This window comes from Trachurus japonicus, chromosome 15, assembly GCF_045865225.1.
Source record: "Trachurus japonicus isolate A0001 chromosome 15, Traja_1.0".
Taxonomy (NCBI): domain Eukaryota; kingdom Metazoa; phylum Chordata; class Actinopteri; order Carangiformes; family Carangidae; genus Trachurus; species Trachurus japonicus.
In genome coordinates this window covers 26,502,011-26,528,094 of record NC_140921.1, presented here as the reverse complement: position 1 = coordinate 26,528,094, position 26,084 = coordinate 26,502,011, and the positions used below count along the sequence as shown (strand labels likewise).

At 42.0% G+C, this 26,084-nt stretch overlaps 1 protein-coding gene across 2 annotated transcripts; it reads right to left on the bottom strand.

The window, feature by feature from the left end:
- Positions 1–23,520, bottom strand: LOC146973833 (uncharacterized). 2 transcript variants are annotated; one of them, XM_085800819.1, is made up of 24 exons: positions 23,431–23,520; positions 20,552–22,633; positions 19,214–19,336; positions 17,099–19,093; positions 16,711–16,844; positions 16,039–16,206; positions 15,687–15,866; positions 14,497–15,088; positions 13,452–13,601; positions 13,120–13,337; positions 11,757–11,832; positions 11,351–11,641; positions 10,209–10,445; positions 8,842–8,994; positions 8,222–8,400; positions 7,233–7,425; positions 6,999–7,118; positions 6,790–6,909; positions 6,011–6,031; positions 5,830–5,888; positions 5,256–5,448; positions 4,840–4,965; positions 4,470–4,602; positions 1–806 (listed from the first exon to the last, which is right to left on the bottom strand). In XM_085800819.1, exons 2-24 carry the CDS (start codon positions 22,536–22,538, stop codon positions 665–667), a joined length of 7,590 nt encoding a protein of 2,529 aa, XP_085656945.1. In that variant the 5' UTR covers positions 22,539–22,633; positions 23,431–23,520; the 3' UTR covers positions 1–664. The 2 variants fall into 2 exon arrangements, with proteins under 2 accessions (XP_085656945.1, XP_085656946.1); XM_085800820.1 differs by lacking the exon at positions 17,099–19,093.
- Between the last annotated feature and the right edge of the window lie 2,564 nt (positions 23,521–26,084).

Here is a 26,084-nt window from a genome sequence, read left to right as displayed (position 1 = left end):
CCAGCTGAAACACTGATTTACTCTTTTACTTTACAACTGGGAGACAATCCAGCCAATGAACGATACATTTCTGTTTGTTGTGATGGGTAACTCCAAAGTGAGACAAATGCTCTTGGAAAAGCGTGACACCCACATTTTTTATGGAGTGGAGTGTTTGCAAAATAATTATAGTTAGGCTACTGATTATGAGTGATGCTGATTTTGCAAATGAGGATGTGTTACTGTACACTGCCTCCAAGAGCAACAACGAGCTATGAGTGTGACGGACCGGACGGCTGGAGTGCAGGTATTCTGGCAAACTGTTGTTGCTATCAAGGAAGCTGTTGGACTAATATCAGCTGGAAGCTAAACAGCACTGCAGTGGTTTACTTTTCATCATCGTCTCCAGCCAAGAGATTGTCGAGTTCTGCTGGGTCAGACTCTCACTGTGATCTGTTGTCCAGGCGAAAAAAAACGTCCAGCTCACAGTTGGCAGGTCCATCTCTCAGCAGACACCACGGAAAATAATAGACTTTAAAAGTCACTCAGATTTAATTACTTGTTTGTTACAGTATAAATAAGAGTCATTCATCTTCTCATTATATAAAACATATACAGTGGCTCTAAAAGTGCTTACACCGTGTTTGTGCATCTTTTATGTGCGAGTTGTGTGGTTTCCTAAGTGTTATCTGAGGCGTTGCCTAGGTGTGATGCCGTCTATGAGCCGAGGGCTGCAGTGGGTAATGTAGTGCAGAGCGGGGTCAGAGTAGTTGAAGGGCGGAGGGTTGTACTGCTCCTGGATGTATTCTGGCAATGAGTGGGGGAGGCTGAAAGGAAAAAAAATAAGCCAATGAGAATGCAAGAGTAGACAAAAAAATCACCAGCCTGTCTCAGAAATGCTGTAAATCTGTAAATACATAAAGTGAACTGTACTGTATGTTATTTCTTGGTCTCAATATGAGAAGGTCCAAATGTTGCACTGTGCGACTGGGAGGGTGGTCATCATGCTTTTCTTTTCTGAACCTTTTGCAATAGTCAGTGAATTCCTGCTTCTGATTAGTGCTGTTTCTAATTCTCTATCCAGCAAACAATCATCTCATGTTTGGAAAGGCAGCAGTTTTTGTGGAATACACAGTAACTTATGAATATTCATGCAGGTTCCAGCCAAAATATTCAGACTGTTGAAAGATGCAGGAATCTGGGGGCTAAAGCTGATTTAAAACATGAAATATAAAGCCTGCCTGCCTCTCAAGACCCACTGTTGTCTGATTTGCAGTTCAGATGCTTTGGATTGTATATGATTATGGTTGTTCTTCATGTAAATATGTATATCCTGACTGATAAGAAGGGACAGACTGTGCAACCTGGTGTGCCATGAATCACTCTGTGGGAAAAAAGAACCAAAGGAAGAAAACACAATTCTTGCCAAATGATGTCTTGCCTTCTAACTGTACCAACCTGTTCAGACTGTTTGTCTGATCCTTAATAGTGCTCATACTCTCAAGCTCAGTTCAAACTGTAGTTAAGGTCCTGAAACAGTTTCTGTAACGCTCATATTGTGATGTTTTATTAAGACAATGCTATAAAACACAGTAAAACCTACTGGATGTTACATAACAGGAGTTTACTAGAACACTGGAAAGTCTGCATCAAACCATGGCCGCTCCATCTTCATCATATCATGTAGCGTACGCACATCTGGGATATGAGGTATTATTATATCATAGTACATAATCTTGTTCAAAGACAACAGCATAACCTCCTCCCTGGTTTTCGCTCCTCACTCTGATCTAACAACGTAATCCTTCAGTGCAGGCAAAGCCCCAGGCCATTACATCCATAGGGTCTAGTTTACTGATAGCAGAGAAAGCAAGCCAGTCATCTGGGGGATTATATGTCTCTGTGGCACACTAACACCTGGCCCAGATGCCGTACATCTGTACGTAGACGCTGAGGCCAAGGACACATGCACATCATGATGGACACAGTCACGAATAGATGCCCTCCTGTGCATTATGCACATCAGCATACCCACCTACTGTACAGCTGGATATGAGATGTACAGACTGGACTAATGTGATACATTTGTTCACCACAATCATGTGGTGTTTACGTGCGATTAAATCACCTCAACCTCTCCTGAATGACTTTTCAATCTGTGTTGCTGTGTTGTCTGAACTGTAAAAAGACTGAAAAAGTAATGTCATCTGTTTCACCATGACAACATCAACCAAAAGTCGGTAACACTTTAGATTAGGGAACACTATTCACCATTGACTAGGTGCTTATTAATATGCATATAAGTAGCTTACTAGCTCCTTATTAGTAATTATTAAGCATTGGTAATTATTAAGCTCCTTATTAGTAATTATTAAGATTTGTCCTGATATTATCTCCTAATTATCACTTATTCATAATACATTGTTGTTTCTGAATAATGATGTGAATAACCAGTGGGTTATTGGGGCCTTGTACAGGGGCAGTAGCACAAGAACAGTAATTCTTCCTTTATCACTCTGAATTAGTATAGCATTAATGCATTAATTTACAATGAATAAGCAATAATTAGGAGTTAATATCAGGAAAAATCTTAATTCATGGTGTAACAGAGGTAGAATAAGGCTATGTAGAGTAAGGTGTTAATACGTGCTTAATAATTACTAATAAGGAGCTAGTAAGATACTTATATGCATATTAATAAGCACCTAGTTAATGGTGAACATGTGTTCCCTAATCTAAAGTGTTACCCAAAAGTCTTTTACTCACCTAAAGTATAGTGTCATGAATCATCTATCTCATCACAGAAAGAATAATTAGTATAGAATAAGAATAAGTCTGACTGTAATTCAACATTTGACCAGTTGTTTTTACACTTTTTTTTTTTACATGGACAGCAATTTTATGTTAAATTAGCGGGTTAGCTGCTTCCTCATTTCCAGTTTGTGTTCTAAAATAAGCTGAATGCTTTAGGCTCATTGTACCATCAGATATGAAAGTTGTATCAATAAGCATATCCACTGAATGGTATGACTTCATGACGTTGTGGTTGTGTTTCCCTCACTATAATCTTGGTTTACTGTAAATCTGCAGACATTCCTCAGTGTTACCCAACTGCAGTTTCACAAGTCAAACCAAAGCAGTTAGTAGGAAGTGAGTTTTGTTTAATATAGTAGGAGAGTGGGCAGTCTGCCCTCCAACTGAGAAGTGAAATACCAGAAGACAGTGCTGCAGAAGCAGCAGAGGACAGGATTTAAAGCCTCATGTGTTGCAGTGAAGGTTTGGCTCCGGTGACTACTGTACTTTGAAAACGTGTGTGTGTGTGTGTGTGTGTGTGTGTTATCATCTGGTTTTGGTCTGCAGCAGTTTTGTAGTGACTTGTAATGAACCCTGCCTCACCCTGCCTAAAGGAGCTGCTGACCCACCTAAACCATAGTTTTATAGTCAGTCATTAGCATATTGGTGCCTAGTGACAATCTAGCTATTGTTCTCATGGCTGTGATGCTCCATTCAAGTGAAAACAGATCTGATGTATGATTGCATGTTATTGCATGTTATTGCACGCCAGAGAGATGTCCCAGAATACGAAGGGAAAATTTAATTACAACCATGTTGTGGTTTACCACTCGCGAGGTGGAAAAGAAAAGAATCATGTTGATACAAAACCACAGATATCCGCTTAACCCTCTGTGATTCTGTATAAGCTGTGGGGAGCATTTGGTGCTAAAATGTAGTGTCTTTGGGTGTATTTAGCATAAAAGCAGCAGGTTGTTTTCAAATTAGTCTTCAAACACAGTTTATGAGTAAAACCTGTCTGTACATTGAATTTAAAGGGATAGTTAACCCAAAATTGAAATTTCACTCAATATCTACTCATCCTTGTGTCGACTAAGGGCTGGGAGAAGTTTCAGAGTTATCCGTGGCTTCTCTGAGTTACAGGGGGTCTCGGCGTAGCAGTGCATGTCCATGTAACGGTTGCAAATGGATACCAACTGTCTTCGTAACAAAAAGACACACCAAAAAACATCGAAATACCTCCATGCTGCTCGTATGTAATGTCCGTCTTGTATTGAAGCCCTGAAATGCGAAATTGTTCCGAAAAAAATTATATAAGTCTATATTTCAAGCTTGTTTGTATAGCGGAAGCTCCTCTTCCTGGTTCGTCCAATTTGGTCCGTGGAGCTTCCGCTACAAACAAGCTTGAAATATATTCGCATTTCGGGGCTTCAATACAAGACGGACATTAGATACGAGCAGCATGGAGGTATTTGGATGTTTTTTGGTGTGTCTTTTTGTTACGAAGACAGTTGGTATCCATTTGCAACTGTTATATGGACATGCACTGCTATGCCGAGACCCCCTGTAACTCAGAGAAGCCACGGATAACTCTGAAACTTCTCCCAGCCCTTAGTCGACATGAGGGTGAGTAGATAATGAGTGAAATTTCAATTTTGGGTGAACTATCCCTTTAATGTGTGGCTGGTGTTACTCACTCTCCAGTGACAGTCTTCTTGCAGCAGAAGCAGGCCAGAGCAGCCAGCAGCAGCAGCAGGAGCAGAGGGATGCCGATGCCCAGAACCAGACCCAGAACCAGGTCCAGCTCCACATCGCTCATCTTGTCTCTCTCTGGAATTAAACAGTCAATATAAAACGTGCTGGCAAACTGTGGTGGATGCTTATTAAGTCATATGCCTGCTACATTATTAAATAGGTAAAGTAGGAGTAAATGTATTTTCTATAGATGTTAATGGGTTTCTAATACACATTTTATCTTGTATTAACTCTAACTGCAATTAGATGTTGTGACATTTTATGAGCCTCTGCTCTTCAGCAGCATGGATGTATGAATGTTCAGATCCTCACCTAACACACAGGACTGGGTTTCATCCACATCAGTGCCGTTACAAACACACCTGTAGCCTCCGTATGTGTTGGCACAGAGAGCAGGACGAGCACACCCCGCCTCCTTGGCCTCACACTCATCCAGATCTGTAGGTGGAGGCATGAGGAGGCCTTACCAACACGTCTAATGCTGCAGTATATTTACATTTATTTCACTGAAACCCTGTTGGCTACATTTATTATGTTTAAACTGTATGTTATTCCTACTTGCCAATCCTATATAAAGGCAACCATTTACTGTACTCAAATACAAATATATCAATCAGCAATGCCCACTGCAACTCAGGGGAAAAATCTATTTCAGGTCAAGTATGCAAACCTTCTCTCTAGAAATAACTAACAGGTCAAAGTCATGAAAATCCCCAAAGGTATTTTACCATCAACTTCTATTTCGGTGATGTTATAGTGGCCGCTGACTCTGGCCAGGTAGTCTCTGATATACCAGTGGGGTGTGTCACTGGATACGTTGATACGATATTCCTCTGAGCCGGGTCTGGAGCCCTGACCTGCACCCTTCTTACTGGCGTTGTAGAATTTGTTCTGGAAACCCATTGACACAATGTCCACCAGCTGAGAGACAAGCAAGAATATATTAGTGTTTAACTCTGTTTTAAATATTATGAAGGTTTAGGTTTATTTATTTAGCACACATTATTCGATGGTGCAAGGAGGGAACGAAGCCGATTGGCTTGTACATAAGTTCCGCCCCTGTCACTAATTACAACAAAATACATTTCTATGGCTAACATAAACATAGAGAAAAAAAGGAGATAAAGTGCATACATAATCAATGTTATATGAGCAAGATGAGCAAAAATGAGGAGATAGAGAACAAAGTGATCAGTAACAAATAGAGACAATGGAGATAAGGTGCAAAAAATTCATAGATTGAAATCATAAAAAATACTGACATCCGCGCGCGCGCACACACACACACACACACACACACACCTGTTTGAGCCCATCAGTTCTCTTCATCCAGCTCAAAGAGACATTAAACACGTTGCTCCCTGCAGAAACACAACAACAACTGTGTGATGACCTCCCATTACCACATAAAGGCCGATTTACCATGACAACAGAAGCAGGGCCCAGCTTTGATGCCCTGGAGGACAGAGAATGACGTTCTTACCTGGGGGGTTGGCAGAGTCACCTGCAGAGGAACACATCATTTGGAAAGTGAATGAGATACACTGATGCACACTGGACATGTACACTAATGACAGCTCTCATAAACATGGTTTATCGTTTCGTTATCCAGTTATCAGGACAGTTAGATATTAGATACTCTGGCTCATCAGATCCTTGCTCAAATTCACCTTTTACAGTTAAATACTACACATTGCAATGGTGATATTACGTAATATTTGTATTTGTATGTGTTTATTGCCCAATTAAGGTCTATTGGACTATAATTTTTTTTTAGTAGTACGTCTCTGGTAATGCACACAGCAGGTCATGCAGGTCCAGGACGGAACTCACAGTTTTTCAATTGTGTAGATAATCTTTTGAAATTTACACATCACTTCAGTTTTAATAAGCAACTTTTCCTGTTTGGTACATGAAAATAAGTATACGGATACACTTGTATATTGACAACCTGCCATGAGTCAACAACAGCTAGGAGATGTCCGGTATTAGGACATGTGAAATACCGTCATCTTCAACCTTAATCTCAAACAACATGAATGCACCACAAGCCCTGAATATAGACATAATAAAGACAATAAAACTATTGTATATTCTGGTATATTATGACTGTTTAGGACCATAACACATTGAAATTACAAAAACAACTTCTTGTACAACAGTTTGTGGAGGTAATTGGACTACATGTACCGTCCTTTAGACTTAAAGTATCTGACTAAATTCTGTCTAAATGACAGTGAACACATATGATTGTCCACCTACCACATCCATCAGTGTCCTTGGTTACCGTGTATCTACAGAGGCACTCGACAGAGCCTGGTTGGTTCTTACACTCAAACTTAGCATTGGGGCAGGTTGACAGCTCTGCACACTCGTCTATATCTACAAAACAGGAAAAAGCAGATGTGCAGTTGAATTGTTGTGGATAACATTCTCACTACCATGCTGAAGTGTTGTTGTGTGTTGTGTACCTGTGCAGTTGTATCCATTTCCAGTAAAGCCAGGCTTACATGTGCACGTGTAGTTTTGTTTTGTGCTGCGGCAGTCTGCGTCTTTGTGGCAGGGGAAAGGGAAGGGAGGGCTGCACATGTCTGAGAAGGTGCACAGAGAAACAACAAGATGCGTCATAATCTATGGGATGGCTTTCTTAAACTGATGATGTGACTGCACTAAACATTTTGTAAAGTCATTACTGCACCACAGACCATATTCAAAGCACTTGTATCCCTGTTTTCCACCTGAGACGGTATTATCAGGACACTCTCCACAGGTGAACTGCTCAGGCTCTGCCTTTGACTGGCATGTCACACCTCGATAGCAGGGCTTGCCTTGACATGCATCAGAGGCATTTCCACAGAACATCCCACTGAACCCCTTTGGGCACAGACACGCAACCACCTGGATGGAGACAGGCACAGATTAACATAGGCCTACAGCATTTGTCGCTAAGACTTGTAGATTGGACAATACCTTATTCTTACTTTCCCACTTTCCCAATGGACTAACAAGGCTGCATTTTCCACCACTATGTTCTATACTCTCAGTGTTGGGATAGTCAAAACATTTACATCTTTCATTAAACTTCTATAGAAGACATCAGTGCAAATAGAAGATCTGGTAACACTTTAGATTAGGGAACACATAGTATTTACCATTAACTAGGTTCTTATTAATATGCATAAGTAGCTTACTATCTCCTTATTAGTAATTATTAAGCACGTATTAACACCTTATCCTTATTCTACCTCTATTACACCATGAATTAAGATTTTTCCTGATATTAACTCCTATTTATCGCTTATTCATTGTAAATTAATGCATTGTTGTTTCTGAATAATGTGAATAACCAGTGGGTTAGAACAGTAATTCTTCCTTTATCATTCTGAATAGCATTAATGCATTAATTTTCAATGAATAAGCGATAATTAGGAGGTAATATCAGGAAAAATCTTAATTCATGGTGTAATAGAGATAAAGCTATGTACGTAGAATAAGGTGTTAATACGTGCCTAATAATTACTAACAAGGAGCTAGTAAGCTACTTATATACATATTAATAAGAAGCTAGTTAATGGTGAATATGTGTTCCCTGATGTAAAGTGTTACCGATGGGTCTTTACCACACTTGCATCTTAATCCAGTCCCCATTCAACATCTGATTAGATACGAGCATCAACTAAAGTCAAAAACAAACCTGGAACTGCCCCTGCTGGTGGTTTGTGGCAATGCTGTCAAACTGGCAGGTTCCTCCATTCAGGCAGTTGCAAACACGCAGAATGGGAGTGAACAGGGAACTGGTGAGCTTGTCGCTGACCTTGATGGTCAGCTGAACAGGCTGGGTGCTGAGGGGAGTCCACGTCAGGTAGCCGTCACCTGGAGAAGAAGGTAAGAGCTGCATCACTGTAAGGACTGGGAATAGGAACTCAGTGATAAAGTTGGTGAGATGCAGCTATAAAGGAACATCATGGAATATCTAAGACTCTATAGGTTCTCTTTCTGAGAGAAAACATGAAAAGACATCATGATTATATAAAGAGGCATCTTTGCAAAAGCTTGAAAAACAGCAGCACTTTTTATTTTTGGCAATTTTTTGTGTGTTGCTTGAGCCTGTGCGTGTCTGTCTCTGTCTGACCCATCCACTGACTCAGCCCAAAATGTCCCATCTGCTCCAAAACAGCACTGCTGGCTACAGCAGTGGACCATCCCACTAACAAAATGTCAACGCTAACGTCATCTCTAACAGTGATGGATGAAAAGGCAGGGGGTGGGGGTGGGGGGCTCTTGTGTCATTATTTCTGAATCTGCGTGTCTCACCGCTGCCAATAGAAGCCTGTGGAGGCCTGGGGAAGAGCAGCGAGTAGCTGACGCCGTCTCCGTTAGGGTCCTGAGCAACGACCTGGATGCTGACGGTGGAGTTGATCTTACCGTTGATCACTGTGGGCTCCGTCACTATAGGGGGCATGTTACCTGCCAGGACACACACAGACTGCATCAAATTAGGACAGGTCATTTATTGCAAGGCATCGACCTTCACATACATAATCAGTCATTTCATTTTCTTTGCAATATTGTACCTTGCATTTTTTTTGTCCTTTTTTCCAGGTATATATAATAAATAACAAGCCATAAAGTAAACCGACAAACATACGAGGCAAACTGGTGTTTCCCAAATGAGGATCTCAAAGAATGGAAAAAACATCTGCTGTTTTTATCAGCCTTTCTTTACTGTATTACTTATTCCAAATATGTATTTTATCCCTATTTATAAAAGTTAGTCTTTCCATCTCCAAACTTTGTTCTGTTGTTAATACCCATGCTCTTAATTTTGGTGTATTTGCTTGTTTCCATGCTTTAGTCACCTGCTTCATGGCAGTTACTCTCATCAAAAAAATAAATATCCTTTGCTCTTATCTTTCCCTTTAAAGGGATAGTTCAACATTTTGGCAAATTGGCCCATTGCCATAATCGCTATAGTCATAGCAGTAGGTTCGTTACCTTTAATTGTAGGTGTAAGCTATTTTTACGGCGGAGCGCAGCAGCTGGCTGCTCAGAGCTACGCTATGGAGGCTAAGGGAATTTCTTGGTTTCCCTCATTAAACTCATCAAATTCAAAATCCCAAAACTCCACAGCGCTTTTGTAGACAAGTTGTGACCTGCACAACCACCACGCTATGAGATAATGACGGAACGATACGAAACGGAGCCGTTTTCGAGGTAAATACAGGGTAAATACGGAGACTGCTTGCTGAAAAACTGTCCCTGAACGCAACGCGCATCAGCGGTTTTGTATGAATTTACCTCGAAAACGGCTCCGTTTCGTATCGTTCCGTCATTATCTCATAGCGTGGTGGTTGTGCAGCTCACAACTTGTCTACAAAAGCGCTGTGGAGTTTTGGGATTTTGTATTTGATGAGTTTAATGAGGGAAACCAAGAAATTCCCTTAGCCTCCATAGCGTAGCTCTGAGCAGCCAGCTGCTGCGCTCCGCTGTACTAAAAATAGCTTACACCTACAATTAAAGGTAACGAACCTACTGCTATGACTATAGCAATTATGGCAATGGGCCAATTTGCCAAAATGTTGAACTATCCCTTTAAATAAATTCCTAACCAATGTTGTAAATTAGGACAGGTCATTTATGAAAAAAAAAAAAGAATTTCCACAGTGGAGTTGACAGCTCACCATAGATCAGAGCCAGACTTTGGAATTGCTTCTTGGCGTCCAGAGTCCATAGGCCCAGGTCAAAGCTGCCAGATGCTAAGGTGTCATGGACACACTCCATGCTGCCTTTGCAAGTCCTTCTCAACTCCTCCATCTCTGCAGGATCAGTGCTTTCCAGCAGGTACTCAGAGGAGACATGCTTCAGTGGAACCAGTGGAGGCAGAGAGAACAACAGGCTCTCTGGGACTGGGACTGCCCCTACACACACACACACACACACACACACACACACACATGGGAGCAGAAAAGAGGACAGATGAGTATTTCATGAGAAACTTGACTATTTGTTGCAGCCACAGGCTTGGTATGTTTGTAATAACTTAAAGGGATTTTTCAACATTTTGGCAAATTTGCCCATTGCCATAATCCCTTTAGTCATAGCAGTAGGTTCATTACCTTTAATTGTCAGTGCAAGCTGTTTTTAGATCGGCGGGGCAGAGACATGAGGTCTGCACGCCACGTATTATTTCTGCCTTTCCCTCATCAAACTTATCAAATACACAATCCAACAACTCCAAAACGCTCTGGTGGACAAGTTGTGACCTGCACATTCACCACGCTATGAGATAATAATGGAACATTACAAGACAGAGTTGTTTTTGAGGCAAATACGTAACCGGAACTACATTCCAGACACGTGACAGTGATTTTAAAACCGCAAGTAGTCCCAAGTATTTGTTTCATGTGTCGTAATGTTACATAATTATACGTTATAATGGTGAACGTATGTGGTGAATGTGCAGGTCACAGCTTGTCCACCAGAGTTGTTGGATTGTGTATTTAGTTTGATGAGGGAAACGTGGAAATACCGTGCAGCTGACGCCTCGCCGATCTAAAAACAGCTTGCACTGACAATTAAAGGTAACGAAACTACTCCTAAAACTATAAGGATTATGTCAATAGTCGAATTTGCCAAAATGTTGAAATATCCCTCTCTTATCTCTGTTCTATTCTCCATGATCTAGTGATGGCTCTGGCTCTTTGCCTGCTAAACATTTCCCTGCTTTTGGTAAAACTTGTGTCTGTTGTGTGGTGCTGTGCAGGTGGTGAGCTGTAGACTGATCTGGTCTATGTCTTTGTCTGTCAATCTACTATCCACTCACAGGACATGCCGAAGTAATGGAGTCTCTCCTCTGAGGGGGGGTTGAGGTCTGCTGAGGGGAGGAGCCTGCCGTCGGACATGAGGAAGTCGTCAGAGCGGTTGGTGCTCCAGAGGCCCATCAGACCAACGGTGCGGTTGTAGAAGTTCTCCGGCACCTCCACTATGGCCGCCAGCTGTTTGAGGCCTCCGACCCGCCACACCACCACATGGAGACCACCGGCATACACCGCTGCACAGCGACTCACTGACAGACAGCGCACAGCAAAGTCTGTCTCACTTCTGTATGTGACACCTGAAAGGACAGTTATGGAATACGTTACATAGATTATTGGAATTGGGATTTTTTTTAACAATGCTACGTTATCTCATACAAAAACAACTGTATAGGTGTGTGAGCGTATCATTACCAACTGTGACTGGAACCTCAACATCATCCACAAAAATCTGGAGTCCATCTCCTTCCTGTGCACATTTCCATTCAATCTAAAAATGATGAAAGTATGATTTACAAATATTGTGTTATTTTTATTGTTGATACTCGTGTTATTCCACTCCTTCCATCATACAGATATCTGTCTGAGTAGTTATTGTTCATATAAATATGTGATGTTGATCATGAAACTCCCTTCTTTCAGTCAAATGGATTTGACATTAATTTATGGCGTATATTTACATTTTTCATGGGTAGCACTTTACAATAACACAAAATTACAGTAGTAACTGAGGAACTAATGAAGAAATAATGACAAACTAATGACTGTCTTGTCTGTAACAACATCTATTGCACGTCTGTCCGTCCTGGGTGAGGGATCCCTTCTCTTTTGCTCACCCTGAGGTTTCTCCGATTTTTCCCTGTTAAAAGGGTTTTCTATGGAGTTTTTCCTCAGTCGATGTGAGGGTCTAAGGACAGAGGATGTTGTTACAATGCCATGTAAAGCCCTTTGAGACAAACTGTTTGTAAAAACGGGCTATACAAATAAAATTGCCTTGCCTAGTTACTGAGGAACTAAGGTACACAACATTAGAGTAGTAACTCATCTTAGGGTACACAAAAAGAGTAACTAATGATTTAGTAATAGTTAGTTTCACATTAGTTCCTCAGTAATTTGATGAGGCACTACTGAAGATCTGACCATTAACTAATAGTTAATTCATCATTAGTTCCATAGTAACTACTCATTTGTTCATCATTATAGTTCCTTATGAGTTCCTCATTTGTTCCTCTTTAGTTCCTACTCAACTACTCATTAGTTTGTCATTAGTTCTTCATTAGTTCCTCAGTAATTGCTCTAACTTTGTGTACCTTATTGTAAATGTAAAGTGTTACCTTTACATGTGATAGGTATATGCTCAAGTTCAATGAGAAGCTCAATGGGCTTTATGCACAGCTCCACTACTTCCTGAAATAAGCCAGCTTGTTTATTCCCTGTTTTACATTATTGGACAAACTGATTAATCCAAGTGTGTCTGACCTCACAACAATTAATCAGTTGGTCCAATAACTTAAGACAGGAAATAAACGAGCTGGCTTATTTCAGGAAGTAGTAGAGCTGTGCATAAAGCCCATTAAATCAACAAGATTCAATGAATCAAGTAATGAGTTCATGCTAAGCTGGGCCAATCAACTCAAACTCATCCAACTCTCAGAAAGAAAGTCGAACGACTTGGTTTTTTTTTCTAACAATTTGATACACATTACCAGTTCCTCTGTCTCTACATACACACACACACACTCCAGCATCATCCCTCCTCACACACAAACTCCCTGACCTTGCCGATGCCCTGGTGGAAGGCAGCCATGCGCACCACCACTGGGACTTCAGTGATCCCCTTTGTCTCTGTGTGGAGCTTGTCAGTCTGTCCTTGCAGGGTGAAGATATTAGAGCCGCTGCTGGAAGAGAGACGCAATATCACAAACTCTCCCAGGGCCTTGAAGGAGTACTCTGTGCCGTCGAAGGTGATGAGATGGAGGCTGCCGTACACCATCGCTGTGACGGAAAAACACCAAAGAGAGTTCTCTGTGACATCATTGAAATAGCTCACAATAGACTTCTCCGACCGACTGGATGTATAAACAAGGATTTCTTGAAAATGACCCTCACCTACACCTTGTGTAGCCTTCTTGGACCCGATGCAGCTGTCAGGGCTGGCCCAGCTGTAACCTTGGCAACGATCCAGTGGCCTCTTGTTGAGGTATAGGTGACATAGATGAGACTCGATACAACACCACTGGAAAGGCACGAGATCTGCATCTAAAGAGAGAGGTCTGGTTAAATGGTGGCTGAGGCTGTATGGATCAATAGTCACACTGTCTGTCCTGTGAGTAGAAGGTCGCACATTCAATGATGATAACATTAATAAAAATATTTCTTTCTACTTTTTGGTGTGAATCTCTCTTTGTCTATTCCAATGTCTTAATCACTTAACTGTTGATAAATACAGTTCAAATAAACTGCAGACATTTTCCTGTGGAGCAGAACTTGACAAAACAATCCTGGATTAAAAATATTCCCTGCTGACTAATCCTTATTCTCTTCAATACATAGCCCAGGGTTCCCACTCTTTTCTTGAAATCATTTTCCAGAACTTTTCCAGGACATTTTCAGCGGCTACAGTCCGACAGACATGTTATTATACATCCTCTGTCCCGTTCAAGCTTTGGAGAAGTGTTCTTTTCGACAGTTGTACCTTATTTTGTACATTTTTTGTTTCTATGTTTCTTCCTCTCCCAGCCCCAGAAGTCTGATTTAAAGATGTGCAGTCTATGGCTCTAAATTATGCAATAATCTCTTACAGTACATGCTTAGAAATTCCTATGGATTTATCATAGAACAACACAAACATGGGGTCCAATACTGGAAACACTCGTCAACTCAAAGTCTCTAGTTTTCTCACTAGGCACTTTTTTAGAAAATAAATCTTTAGTGAGGTCTGAAAATGGCAAATAGAGCTCTGGTAGCTGATGTGGTAAATCATTTCCGAGGACAACTGAAGCTTTTCCAGGACATTTGACTTCTTTGACTTCTCATTTTCCATGACTGGAAAATTGGTCAACCATTTTTCTGGTTTTCCAGGACAAGTTTGAAACCATAAGGAGTTGGTGACTGTGTCACTGACCAACAAACAAAGACAACTACAGTATATTACCTATGTGTTTCTGTACGCTGTGATCGGAGAAGTAGCGTTCATTGTACCCAGCCAGCAGGGGGCCTTCTGGTTCATACACACACCTCTTCCCTGAGCCATGTCTGTTGGACAGAACTGACCGGAAGATGTGTCCCCCTGAGCCCCCCCAGCGCTGATCCCTCAGTGTCTTCACTTTCAAGCCAGGATCAGTGGTATCCTGCAAGAATGACAGGTCCTCCAGGGCCTGGGTACGGGTGCAGGGACATGAAGACAGCTCCGTAGTCCATTCGGCAGGGTCCGGCTCCGTCATTGCCCAAGCCTGGCATCTAATTTGGGGATCCATGTTGGACCCTGGTGGTCCTGTCAAGTCATACACCAGCTGGCCTAACTTTCCTAGAGTCCCTTTCACCTGCTGGGGCCTGTATCTGCCTCCTGGCCCGAAAAGGTTTTCTGGGGGGACAGTGGGCTCCATGAAGGAGAATTTTCCATCTGTGTAGCCAATGATAGCATTGTGATGTTGCCTCTGGCCGGGACCCCAGAGCATGTCACTGTACCGCAGCAGGGCAAAGGAGCGTGCTCCATCTGTGGTCAAGATGCACTGGAAAGTGTTAGTCTGAAAATACAAACAACAGTTGTTAGTTATTAAGTTTAAATCTACATTTATTTTTATCAGTCTATGTCTCCCTGCATGGTAACATAATTCTCTCTGTAGAATTACTCACCTAAGTAGAATAACTAAAGTAAATGACAATGGAAAGACAGGTGGCAGAATACTATATGTCCTTACTCCGAAACAACCCCAAGATGGCACCAAAGTAAAACAAAACAGCCACAGAGTTTCAGGAATTCTGACTGAATACCTGCTTTCCTCATGACTAAAGGGCTCACATTTCAAATAACAATAGCAGCAAGTAGGACTCACATGCAAGCAGACAGTAACGCTGACAGATGATTTTTTTTTCTGTTGTGTTTTATCCGACAGACACAGTGAAAGAAAATCATGCCACACAAGGTGCTTAGAAATAAATAAACTAGTAAAAGAAAACTACAGTTAAAGCAACAAAAATTAAGCACGTACTTTAATATAAACAATTATGTAATGCTTCAATATTTTTGCAACATTTTATTTTCAGATTTTTAATTTTAGAATGCACTCTCCGTGCTTTTAAGACTATGAATTTGAATATTGTCATGAATTAAACAATCTTTACCTCTGACACATTGAACTTCTGGTAGGAGACAGGCACAACGTGGTCCCAGGTGATCTTGAGGATCCAGGCAGGAGTAAAATCAGGCTTGCTTCTCCGCATCTCAAATTTTGTCACTTCATCTGTTGTACGGTTAAATACGATCTGCGAGTAGATGTCTGACTTATCCAGCTTATGGTATTCCTGAAAGGCAATGAAGAGCAATTTAGAGCAGCATAAAGCTACATTTTTATTATCAGATGTTTATGGAAGCTTTTTTTAGACTGGATGTCTATCGAATAGACTGAGCTCTTCTTCTCTTTGAGTTCAACTACAAACAGTCCAACATGAGTATTGACCTCTGATGCAGACTGACCTGGTAGAGCAGCCGTCCGTAGCCTTTGGTGAGATCGGCATCATCCCAGAACGCTGCCAACAAAGCCACATTCATGTGGTTGGGGAACCCACTGGCTAAAGGAGCGGGGAACAGGTACTGCTCATTCTCAGCAACTGACTGAAACTGGACAAGACCATTGTCTGAAAACTGAGAAGGTAAAGGGACAGACGATATCAGACAGACATCAAAGTGGTTGACCATCATCTGCTGTGAATACTTTTTGGATAATAATGCAGTAATTATCCAATTGTAATATTTATCTTATTTCAAAGTAATTCAGTCACTTATTAAGTCCAGATTTCATTTAAGAGCTAAATGCATAATATTTTAACTTTGAGCATTGCACATCACTCCCATGAGACTGTGATCTGTCTGCGGTAAAAAGTTATGTGTAGTGCACATATTATCATGATGATGATGATTTTACAGTTAAACTTGTTTGCAGAATACCTAAACTATGAGAAATATTGATTTTCTGTAGGCTACAGCTAAGGAAAAGGCAACTCCTTTTTACTGCAGCCCCAGTTTCTTTTCTAAATATTATGAAAAAGTCAACAATTCAATCAAGACGAACATTTCTAAACATATATAATATTCAGAGATTAAGAAGCCCCTTTATATTGTTGTACAGAACTATGCTTAGAAACTCACATAAACCCTGTCGTACAATTTCCCCATGAAGGGGAAACCCATTGGTGGGGTGATATATGGTGAATTCCCATCCTCTATGTCCACTGTAACTCCGCTGTCACCAACCTCTGCCCCAAACGGAAACAGGTTGCTCTCTGTTGGAGAAACACAGGAGTTAATCAGTGACAAGTCCAAAAATAGCAACATCCTATATCCATCAACTAAACCAGTTCACTTGCTTGACATGTCATTTTGTATTGCAAATTCAAAATATATAAATATGATTTTTCAAACATAAATTTGAAAAAGAAAGAAGAAAAAGAAGAAGTTGTTCAGAAATGGTGAGGCACATACAGTGATTAGTGTAGGATATGTTGATTACTAGATGATTAACAAGAACATAGCCAACCCTTTAGAGCCATTGTCGTACAGACGCTGCTGTTTTGGGAACAGGAACAGGTGTAAGACCCTGGCAGGTTGGTACAGGTTGTGTGCGCAGGACATGTCGTGGGTGAAACACACTCGTCCGAGTCCGTGCATCCTCCTTTCCCATGACCATTATCTTTGGTGGCATTCCAGCCGTGATTACAAGAGCATTGAAAACCTCCTATATGGTTGGAGCAGGTGGCAGCAGAGTGACACTTCCCGTTAGCTTGGTTGCATTCATCAAAGTCTACACACAATGGCCCAATACTGACAAAGCCAGGCATACACACACATATAAATGAGCCTGGGGTATTGTGGCAGTGAGCGAGGGGGTGGCATGGTTCGGTCAAGGCAATGCACTCATCTACATCTTTGCACCAGGAGCCATTTCCAGAAAAGCCCAGAGGGCAGTGGCATGAAAAGGAGCCGGGGGTGTTCCAGCACCGTGCCATGGAGTGACATGGTAACTGCTCACATTCATTTGTATCGATGCAAATCTGATCCTCCTCGTGATACCCCGAGGGACAAGAGCAGTTGTACCCTCCGGGCATGTTGGTGCATACCTGATCCAAGCGACAGGTGGTGTTGACCTTGCATTCGTCGATATCCTCACAGCCCCAGCTGACGGGCTCATACCCAGGAGAACACAGACAGAGGAAGGACCCTGCTGTGTTGTTACATATTGAGTGCTCGGGGCATGGGGTGCCCTCTGGGTTGTGGCACTCATCTACATCCTGACACTCCGTACCATTCAGAACAAACCCCTCAACACAGGGGCAAAGGTAAGAGCCAGGGGTGTTGATGCAAACAGAATGGGGCGGGCACACTGTAGAGTTGTGGGAGTCTGAGCATTCATCTACATCCACACACTCTGTCCCATTACTCCAGAACCCTGTGAAGCATTCACAGTAATACGACCCTATGGCATTCATACAGGTGCCGTTGATGCAAAGTTCCTCCAGCTTGGTGTTCTTACATTCATTGATGTCTACGCACAAATCATCCACACTGGAAAATCCAGCTTCACAAAGACACAGGTAGCTTCCGTTGGTGTCGATGCATGTGCTATGCTGAGGGCACGTGGAGTTGTCTAGACACTCGTCGATATCTTCACAGTGAGTGTTGTTGCCTTGGTAACCTTCCTCGCACTCGCAGACGAATGATCCACCTGTGTTGATGCAGTTGGAGTATTTTGGGCACTGTATGAGGTTGAGGAAACACTCATCTATGTCCAAACACAAGGAGCTGTTTCCTGAGAAACCTGGGTCACAGGTGCATTCGTAGCTCCCCTCTGTGTTGGTGCAGGTACTGTTGTTAGGGCAGGTGAAGTTCCCTGTCACACACTCATCCACGTCCTGACAGCGTGTCCCGTTGTCTTTGAACCCCTCCCAGCAGTCACAGATGTAGGAGCCATCAGTGTTGAGGCAATGGGAGAAGGGGATGCAGGCTTCATCTTGCAAACGGTGGCATTCATCCACATCCCTGCAATCAGTGCCATTTCCTTCATAGCCATCTTTGCAGCGGCAGTAGAAGGAACCCTGGTGTTGATGACATTGAGCGAGCTGGTGGCAGTCACTTGTGGCATTGAGGCAAGCGTCTTCGCTCACACATGTGCCTCTGTCGTACACCGTGCCCAAGGAACAAGAACACGTGTAGGAACCGGGGGTGTTGCCGCACGTCATGTTCCTGCTACAGGTTGTGGTCAGCTGGCATTCGTCCACGTCCTCACAAACAAAGCCATCACCATGGTATCCATCTAGGCACTGGCAGATGTAGGAGCCGTTGGAGTTGAGGCACAAAGCCTGAGCACTACAGTTGTGCGGCAGGGAGGAGTTCTGCTCACATTCATTCACATCCCAGCAGTCAAAGCCGCTGCCCTCCATGCCGGGCGGACATGTGCAGTTGAAAGATCCAGCCGTGTTAGTGCAGCTCGCAACAGGATGGCATCCTCCATTTTGGACTTGGCACTCATCAAAGTCTATAATTTATCCAAAATGGGACAGTGTCAGGGAAACAGCCCCAAATGAGTGTCCACATAGTGGGGCAAAGAGAAAACAAGTGCAGCTACAGATGTTAACAGTGAGAGGTTGATGCTTACCAGAGCAGTTCTTCCCATCACCTGTGAAGCCACTGAGACAGACACAAGAATGACTGCCCATTGTGTTGATGCAGTGGGCAAACTCACTGCACTCCTGCTGCCCTGTCTCACACTCATTCATATCTAGAAAGGTGATGGACAAATGGGAAGGGGTAGGGGTGGGTGTGGGAGGGAGAGAAGTCAGGTCAAATGTATTTATATAGCACATTTCATACGGCAAGCGTAAACTCACTGTGCTTCAAAATAAAAACAAAGATACACTGTTTAACATAAAATAGCATATAAGAAAATATTACATATATAAAAACATTTAGGACATGATAATAATACAAGAATGTATTATTATCATCATTCTTAAAAAAGGGAGATAATAATAATAATAATAATAATAATAATAATAATAATAATAATAATAATAATAATAATAATAATAATAATAATTCTTAAAGGGAAGGAGAAGAACAGAATAAAACCCATGCTTTAAACATAACTAAAAGCTTGCAAAATAAAGACATGTTTTTAGTTTGCTTTTAAAAGGAAATAACTAAGATGAACAGCAACCTGTCAAAGAGTTGAGTGAATTATTTCTGCAGCTGCTTTAGCCAAGTTTTATGGCCTTTTGGGTTGTGTCAGAGAGAATTCTGCACTTTCATATTTGCTGAAATGAAACTCATTGGACTTAAACCAGGACCAGTGGGATTTGTGTCTCACCCTAGGCTAGAATGCATTTCCGTTTCTATTTCCCATAAACTCCCACAAACTGTTTTAACTGTGGATCTAACCTCTTTGTTCCCACAGTTGGAACTATGTGTTTGTAATGCTGAAGTGTTTTAATTAGGTAAGCTCTCAACAAGTCCTGACATGAAAGCTAAAGTGGGAAATAAATTACACTGCAACTAAAAATGTGTGATGGAAAAAAGAGAGCTGTTGGGAACGGATGCTTTGTCATCTTAACTGCCATTTGATGATTGATTCTAGTCAGATAAAAGAAATGTTGTTGTTTTTTACTTATGTAGTACCACTTTACTTAAATCTGTTCATGACTTTCATTTTCCTTTTTGAATGGAATGGAATGAAATGGAAAAAAGAAAATAATCCAAAGGAGAATTGTTTCTTTGTGGCTCTATGTCATTTGTTCACTCAATGACAAGAAGAAAAAGTCATGAATAGACTTCACTGATGCAGATTATCAACTACTCTCTCAAATATCACACATTAATTTAGCCTAAAAAGAAAGCTGACTTTCCATTTTGTTTCATTTCAGCCTGGCTTTACAGGCACTGTATAACACACTCAAATCAACAGTTTGAAATTATGAGTGAAAGAACAATGGTTTACCAACACACTGGGTTCCATTGAGAACGTAGCCTTGTCTGCAGACACAGGAAAAGGATCCTGGGATATTCACACATTCAGTTTCGTTTTGAGGACAGACATTCTCTCTCTGACACTCATCTATGTCAGAACAAGTCAGGCCGTCGCCCACGTAACCAAAGTCACACACACACTGGTACCTGGCAGGTGACGGGTGACACAAGCCGTGGATGTGGCAGGCAGGCTCACATAATGGACTGGGTGGCTCACAGGTGTCATTTAAGGCCACTGTACCATTCAGACATGAGCACACGTGAGCACCAGGGGAGTTGATGCACTTTGAGAAGAGCGGACAGATCGTATCAGGAAGTGTGCACTCGTCCACATCCTGGCAGGAGAAGCCATCGCCTTTGAAACCCAGCTCACAGGTGCAGGAGAAATCCCCGAAGTAGTTGGTGCACAGAGCCCTTGGGTGACATGTTCCCGGTGCAGAGCACTCATCTATATCCTCACACTGGGTGCCGTTTGCTGCAAAACCTCGATTACAGGTGCATGTGTGGGACCCAATGGTGTTGAGGCATGTGGCGTTGACATGGCAAGGGTTATCTTTACACTCATCCATGTCAGCGCAGGCCATGTTGCTGGCAGGGCGGTAGTAACCGGCACGGCAGGGGCATTCATACGATCCATCGATGTTTATGCACTCTTCATTGAGTCCGCATGGATTGTTCAGTTCCTTACACTCATTTATATCCTGGCAAATAGTCCGGTTAACCAGGATGAAGCCCGGCAGGCACAGGCAAGAGTAGGAACCTTTATTGTTTACACATGTGGCCTTGTTTCTGCAACCTCCATAATCCACCAGACACTCGTTGACATCATTGCACTGGGTCACCCCATCTCCAGAGTAACCCACCCGGCAGGTGCAGTTATAAGAGCCGGGAAGGTTGACGCAAAGGGCATCTGGGTGGCACTGCCTGGACAGCGAACACTCGTCCACATCCGTGCAGGTGAAGCCGTCTCCCCGGTACCCCGCTGCACACTGGCAGGAGAAGAAGCCGGGTGAATTTGTGCAGTTTGCAAAGCTGCTGCAGCGGCCGGCCAAGCACTCATCCACATCCTCACACTGGGAGTTATTGAAGACGAAGCCGCTGCCACAGTCACAGTAATATGACCCAGCAGTGTTAATGCAGACGGTAGTAGAAGGGCAAATGTTGGGCGTAGCGCACTCATCAATGTCTTCACACTGTCGTCCATCTCCCACAAAACCTTCCAGACAGGAGCACTCGTAACCCCCCAGCCTGTTGATGCAGGCGGCATTGGGGTCGCACTGATTGTTTTCACCACACTCATTTATGTCTGCACACGTCAACCCATTTCCTACAAAACCGCTATTGCAGGTACACCGGTACGACCCCATGGTGTTCACACAGTCTGCATATAGGCTGCAGATGTTGCTCGCGCATTCGTCGATGTCCACGCAGCTCTGCCCATTACTTTCAAAGCCATTGCTGCACGTGCAGTAGTAGGTGCCCGGTAGATTATTACAGCCTTTATAGCCAAGTGAGGAAGAGCAAACACGAGGGGTCTCTGAGCATTCATCAATGTCAAGACAGAGGTAATTCCCATTGCCCTTATACCCGGCATTGCAGGTACACACATAAGACCCAGGGTTGTTGGTGCAGGTGGCATTCCAGTGGCAGATCCTCGAGTTCGCACACTCATTGACATCACTACACTGGAACCCGTTTCCTCTGAAACCGACTTTACACAGACACTGTCGACCTCCTTCGAAGTTGGTGCAGAGAGCATTGGCATGGCAACCACCGTTTTCCTTCTGGCATTCGTCGATGTCCTGGCAGTTAGTGCCATCTCCGACGTATCCACCGAGGCAGACACAGCTGTAGCTGCCCAGAGTGTTGTTGCAACGTGCCTTTGGGTGACAGCCATGCAGGCCAGTGAGACATTCGTCGATGTCGTTGCACAGCAGCCCATCACCCTGGTAGCCCATGCGGCACGCGCAGGTGAAGTTGTTCTTGACCTTCAGGCACTCGGCCTGAGGGTGGCACCTGCTGCCCGCTGCCTCGCAGTCCCTTGGGTCAGCAACTGAAGAGGAACAGGAGAAGAACTTGAGACGCACTGAATCTGATTTTCAGTCAACTCAGTTTTCTGAAAATACGGTAACACTTTACAATAAGGGTCCCTTAATTAACGTTACTTAGTACATTATTAAGCATTAATTAACTGTTTACAGATATATTAACAATCATTATTATGTATTACTTAAGATTAGGAAACACATTAATTAATGTAGCCTATTAGTAAGCAGTTACTTAACGTTTATTACTCAAAGTTAGTTAATCAATTATTAAGTAATAATAAAAGTTGAATAATGTAAAGTTATCATTATGAATGCATTACTCAGCATTAATTAACACATTAGTTTATATATTAATGCTTAATAATGTACTAACTAACGTAAATTAAAGGACCCTTATTGTAAAGTGTTACCGAAAATACTTTTAAACATCTGTCTACTGTCTAGAAAAGGGGTGTCAAACATATGGCCCACAGGCCAAAACCAGCCCACCAATCTGGCCCGCAGGATGAATTAGCCAAGTGTGAAAATTACATATAAGACAGAAGAGGCATAATATTGTTTAAATTGTATGTATTTTGCTCAAGAAATTTCAGGTTGTTCATGATGTTTTGTAAAAGGATAGTTCATTAACTGTAAACATCTAAATAATGTACTTGTTCTGGGAAACATCTAGGGTTCTCGTTATTTCTAGGTTATCATGCTTTTATTTTACTGGTCTGGCCCACTTGAGATCAAATTGTGTAAAATGAGTTTGACGCCCCTGGTCTAGACAGTAATGATGGTTTATATGAAGGTAAGGTACCTGCGCTGCAGTACTCCAGCACAGCAAACAGACTTATCAGCCACAGGAATGGAGACCTGGGAGGGCAAAGAAGAGAAAAACATTAACCTTATATAATGCTAATGCTGTGTTTCAGGAACGTCACTACTAAACAGGAAGTAAAGTCTTGATTTGACCTCCATGCAGAGTGAGTGTCACCTTTCTCCTTGTGCTACTTGTGCTTTTCACAGCCTCCTCCATCATACTCCAACAATGGTCAGGTTTCCATTGTAGCAGTTGCCGTAACACCTTTAAACCTATTGTCTTATCCTGACTCACCACCCAAAGAGGTCATTAATGTCACTGTTGCATATCCATCTGTGCGATTGAATCCTTCCAGATTAAGTTTCATAGTGTGCACAATCTTTTCTTAACTTTAGTCCAGTAAACAGGACATTCAAAGCTGGAACCGTTTCTAAACTAGTTTTTGGGGTCATGAAATAGTGGCTTGTTCACCAATGCCAAAATACGAAAGGCTCCATGAATCCACTATATTTTATTTAGTTTGAGTATTTTAATTCTGCATAGTTCTGGAGGTATTTTGAGTCATTTCAGCATTCAAATAAATGTTATCTAAAAATAAAGATTTTGTCATCATTCTCTCTATCTCACATTAGTCCAAACCGTACATTTAGTTTTGAAGTAAAATAAAATATTGCAAAAATTCTATGATTAATTTATTTTTTATGTAAAAGATGGTCAGATTTTTAATTCTTACTTTTTCATACCACACACTATAATCCCAAGAACTGCCAGTTTGACTAATTTTGTAGTGTTCAAAATAGCTACTCATTAAGCCAGCATCATAGATTAATTTATGGCTAACTAGTTTAAAATTGCTTTCCTGACATTGCTCCACACAGGTCTATCAGTCATCCCCCCATTTCCTTTTACGGGCAATGCCTTAAGGAAGTAGTTGAGCTGAATTATGAGAACAACAACACTTCTTGTTTGTTCTGATTAAGTTACCATCTAAATGTCAATATTCCCTTCAGGCCATGTGGAGCTTTTGTCTGAATCTCAGGGGAAGGTCCTGGATAGGCAGTGAGAGCGCTGAGGCAGACTTCTATTACATAAATGTGGGACAGTCTACTGTAAATCATATCAAGCCTCCCTATGGGACTGCAACTGGGGCAGAGAAGTGTATGACAGTGGCCATAATCTCCTTCCCCATCTGCAACCTGAATTGCCATTAGAAACGATAGGGAATAGTTACTGTTTGTGATGTTGAAGTATGAAAGGTCAGTGCATTTTGTTTATCTAAAGTATGAATGCTTGTGTTTCATCATTCAATAGTTTTCTGTACAACAAACAGATTTTCCCTCAACAGTATTAATTCCAATATAGATTCTATATTGTAGTTATGTATCGGACTGGAGGAGAGGATAGATAGCCTAGCTATATCAAAAGGTACAAAAAAGCTAACCATTGCCTCTAAAACGTTTATTATAGGTCATCTATTTTGCACTAGCTTATTATGTGTGTGTATGTGACAATTTATCAGTTTACAGTCTGTTAACACACCTCAGTGGTTTTTATGCTGCATCTGGCCGTGGGATTAATGAAGCACTCTTTCTATCTATTCCATTTATTTGTTTTTGGCAAAGGACATTAAGTGAATTCCTGTATAGCCTACTAATTACTCAGAAGAATTTATTCTTTATTTAGGTATCCTAATTTTGTATTCTCTCTGAGATTCTTTCTTGGTCATCCAGGTCATCGTAGTCATTAAGTATTAAAATTGAAGGCAAATGGACTTCTTTTGGCTCTTGAGGAATTGTTGCCTCTTCAGGCTTCTTCAGTTCTAAAAACTGGTGTGAGAGTCCCAGATAATTAACAGATGGGGACGACACCTTAGGGGTGGCCCCGGTGGTCATTAAACTACTCATCATGTGAGTGGATAACCTGCCTCTTTTGTATTATCATTTATTAGTTTCATTCAGAGCCTTTGATAAGATAAGACGACCCAGTAACAAACAATTAACACACAGAAAGAAAAAGAAACAGGTAGATTTTCACTCACCGCATATTTCCCCGTCACCTGGTGGGCTCTGAGTCTTTTCTGGGGAGACAGTGCGGACTCCCCTCCTCTGGGTCTCGGGATTCTTTTCGTCTTTCTCCGAAGAGTCAAATCTGTGTCGTCAAACTGCTTCTTCTTGCCTTCTCTTACACCTGTGTCTTGATTCCTCCACCCTGGGGTTGGGGACTACCCCACCATACCATGTACTGCCCTGACATCTTAAACCTCTGGGAAGAGCAACACCCATATTCCCCTGCTTATGTGTCAGCTCCGCACAATAAGTGGAAGAGCCCCAAGGGCCTTTGTTTGTCCTGTTTGCCATAGACAAGAGGACAGAATGCCAAAATGACTTTCATTCCCCTGTTCCTGCAGGGATGATGGATTTGGATGCTTCCAGCTTCTACCACATGTATCATTTTATAGCAAAGACGCATATTTCAAACAAAGGAATATAGCTCAATCACTTCTGATGCTCGTATGAGAACCAGCTTAATCAAAGTACTGAGAGAATTTAAGCCACTTTTTCATGATCCAACACACACGTCTTTGTTTCCTTTTTGACATGTAGTCAGTGCACTGCAAAAACTTAAAATCTTTCCAAGAATATTTGTCTTAT